Source organism: Humulus lupulus, chromosome 1 (assembly GCF_963169125.1).
Source record: "Humulus lupulus chromosome 1, drHumLupu1.1, whole genome shotgun sequence".
Classification (NCBI taxonomy): Eukaryota; Viridiplantae; Streptophyta; class Magnoliopsida; order Rosales; family Cannabaceae; genus Humulus; species Humulus lupulus.
Genome location: NC_084793.1, coordinates 302,478,659 through 302,481,880, shown reverse-complemented (window position 1 = coordinate 302,481,880; position 3,222 = coordinate 302,478,659). Strand labels below are relative to the sequence as shown.

Here is a 3,222-nt window from a genome sequence, read left to right as displayed (position 1 = left end):
GTAATATTATATATATTTATACATGATATATTCTTCATGGTACTGTATAAGGGTAAAAAGAATATGAAAACCACGTGGGGCGCATAGAAAATAGGAACTACCGTACCGATAATTTAGTCTTTTGGAGATTGGATTAGTGGACTCGTGAATTGATATAATTTTATTTACCAACTAGTAGGTTAAAAAAACAATTATAATATAATTAATATTTTATGTATATAAACTTTGAAATATTTTATGATTAAAGCATGTACGACTGTTGTTACAGCACCTTAATTAAAAGTGGATTATTACCTTAAAAATTATAAATAATGTCCATAAAGATCAATTATATAGCTAGCATTGACGAGAAAGAGTGAGGTTAAAATATACATACGGAAAAGTACTACTTATATTATTAATCCACCGTGACCAAATTTTCCAGTCAAAATAAGCAAGTTATATTAATCAAACTAAATATAACAACTTCACGAAGTCGTAGTCAAACAACCCTAATTAAGGCTTACATATATTTATATTATAGCTACTTAATTAATAAAAAGAAGAAAACGATTTAATTACATAATAATTATCATTTATACGATCGATCATTATCTACATGATGAGAGATCTCCTAATATAATAAGTACGTAGTTGATTTAAATGCTTATTAATCATATAATTAATTACTACCACTACTACAAACTACAATTAATCACATCACACATACAGATTCATCCATTCCATGCCATGATTAATGTAGCTGTTATCCGGCACGTAAAAAACGTCGTCGTATTCTTCCACCACCCCAAACTCCCCCAAAAATGGTGGGTCCATGGCCGCTTCCATCGACAGCGAAGAGCTAGGGCTGTTACTCGACACGCAGTCCACGCGCTCTGTCAGCCGTTGGATCTTCTTCTCTGCATCTGACATTTGTTCCTTCAGTTTAAGAACCTGCAAAACAAACACAAAGAACACAGTTAGCTTTAACCAAACCAAACCAAAACCAAACCAGACCAAAGAGTATTGAAAAGATGGAAGACTCATTCATAGTCGTGTCAAGGTTTGCATGGAAAGACTGTCCTTAAGTGGGCCCAACGGCCCACGTGAGACCCTCACGTGGATGTTCCCTGAGGTGGGCCTTGGGAAAAGCCCAAAACCCCCACCTTAAACAACATTGTACGGACACCCTTGAGGACCGGAACACATACTACCTTTTGATGTCTTGTGAGGTGGCAGTAGTAAGTAACTGTTATTTGTCAAAAATATCCTCACTTTTTTGTTTTTTATTATTATTTTTTTACAATAAAGCCCAACAACAGGATAGCATGGCTTTCCTTCGAGCCCAGAGCTCATGCACGTTCATGTGTGTGGTGGGTCACATTTGTCTTTTTCTCTCTCTCTTTTTTTTTTTTAAAGGATAAGAGGCATTAACTCATTCATATGGGGTACAATATTTTCGTTTCCACCACTATATGATGAAACATATATATATATTTTAAGAAATAAAACAGTGACTTGAGAAAAGCAAAAATAAAAAAAATGTCAATCAAGAAAACATGCTTGCCCCAAATTTGTAGTTCATATCCAAAAAACAATATAACTTATATTTAGCCTATAGTTTGGATTTGGATAAATACTCAAACCCCACATGCTTGGCACTATAAAAAAAAAAAAAAGAATCAACATATTATTAGCAAAACCCAAATGAATAATTTTCCTTGGAATTAATGTAAACAAACTATAATCTAAGTTTATTGAAGAAATAAATAAAGAGAGAGAGAGAGAGAGAGAGTGAACCTCTGATTCAAGACGGCATTTGTCATGAACAACAGAGTCGTGGAGTTTCTTCAAGCTAGAGTACTCCTCTTCCAATTTCTTGGTCTTCCAACGAGCCCTTCGGTTTTGGAACCAAACAGCGACTTGTCGAGGGTCAAGGCCTAACTCGGAAGCCAAACGGTCTTTCCTTTCTGACTCCAACTTATGTTCACTCTCAAAGTTCATCTCAAGAAGATTCACTTGTTCCTCACTGAGCTTTCTCTTTCTGGCAAGAGCACTCTCTTCCTTGGCACTTTTGTTCTTCTTACGACGTCGTTTTGCTTTTGTTTCTCCTACATAATATATATACATATATATTACATAATCAAAACCCATGTATATCGATCTCTACTGAATTATCAATCTCTCAAAGCTCGATAAAGAAAAATAATTACAACTAATTTATACATAAGCTATATATATATACAGAAAATAGGATAAAATGTAAATATATATGGTTTGATTTATATATATATAATGCAAAGCTAGAAAAAGGACTAACTTTCTGCTTTTGATCAAAGTACAAACCTTGTTGAGGTGCCATTTGGGGGTAAACACCAGGGTACAACTGGGTATAGAGTACCATATGATCTTCAACTTGATTGTTCATGGTGCTCGTCATATTTTTCTCTGGCTTTCTCTTTCTCTTTCTCTTTCTCTCTCTCTTTCTCTTTCTCTTTTCTCTCTCTCTCTATTTCTATCTTTCTCAAAATGAGTGAAATGCTCACTTGTTGAAGCTAGCAACGAATGGCTTGGGAGAAGACCAAAGGAACCTTTTTATAAGGGAAAAAGTAATGATAATAGCCTCAATAGGTGTCCTCTCCTCTCTCCCTCCTTACATACACCAAATTGTTTTTTTGAAAAATATTAAGTGTGGTGTTTTACTAAAATGACCTTTGTGTTTGTGAGTATGTTTCGAATATGCCATCTTTGTCTTCTTTTTGCATATTTAAATATACCCAGGAAAAAATAAAATTAAAAAATTGAAGCATGCATGCATTTATTTATTTATTTTTTTTAATTTTGGGACTTAATTTACTTAAATATGTATATATATAAAACAAATAGTATACTCTAGAAACATGCATGAGAGTACGAACTTTACTCACGTCTCTTTAGCTATACATATATAAATTACTTAAACTAGATATGATTACCAATGGATTTTGGTATCACACGTAACTACAATTCTCTATAAAGCTTCTATTGAAAAAAAAAATTACTTAATTTGATTAGGAATAGATAAGCTCTGCTAATTTAATAGATAAAAAGGAGGTAATAAATTGGAATGTAGTACTTTAATGATAACATTTGCCCATGTTACATTATACATATTATAGTATATATGTGTCATATATATTAATTAAAAATAAATAAAGTAAATAATTGAGCAATTTAATGCTATGAAGAAGGTTCTGATGGGCC

At 32.9% G+C, this 3,222-nt stretch overlaps 1 protein-coding gene across 1 annotated transcript; it reads right to left on the bottom strand.

Annotated features, from left to right (window-relative positions):
• Window positions 1-416: 416 nt before the first annotated feature.
• LOC133812588 (homeobox-leucine zipper protein ATHB-40) lies at window positions 417-2,560 on the bottom strand. The gene is made up of 3 exons (XM_062246369.1): window positions 2,326-2,560; window positions 1,780-2,090; window positions 417-933 (listed from the first exon to the last, which is right to left on the bottom strand). The coding sequence occupies exons 1-3, from the start codon at window positions 2,417-2,419 to the stop codon at window positions 700-702; spliced, it is 639 nt and encodes a 212-aa protein (XP_062102353.1). The 5' UTR covers window positions 2,420-2,560; the 3' UTR covers window positions 417-699.
• Between the last annotated feature and the right edge of the window lie 662 nt (window positions 2,561-3,222).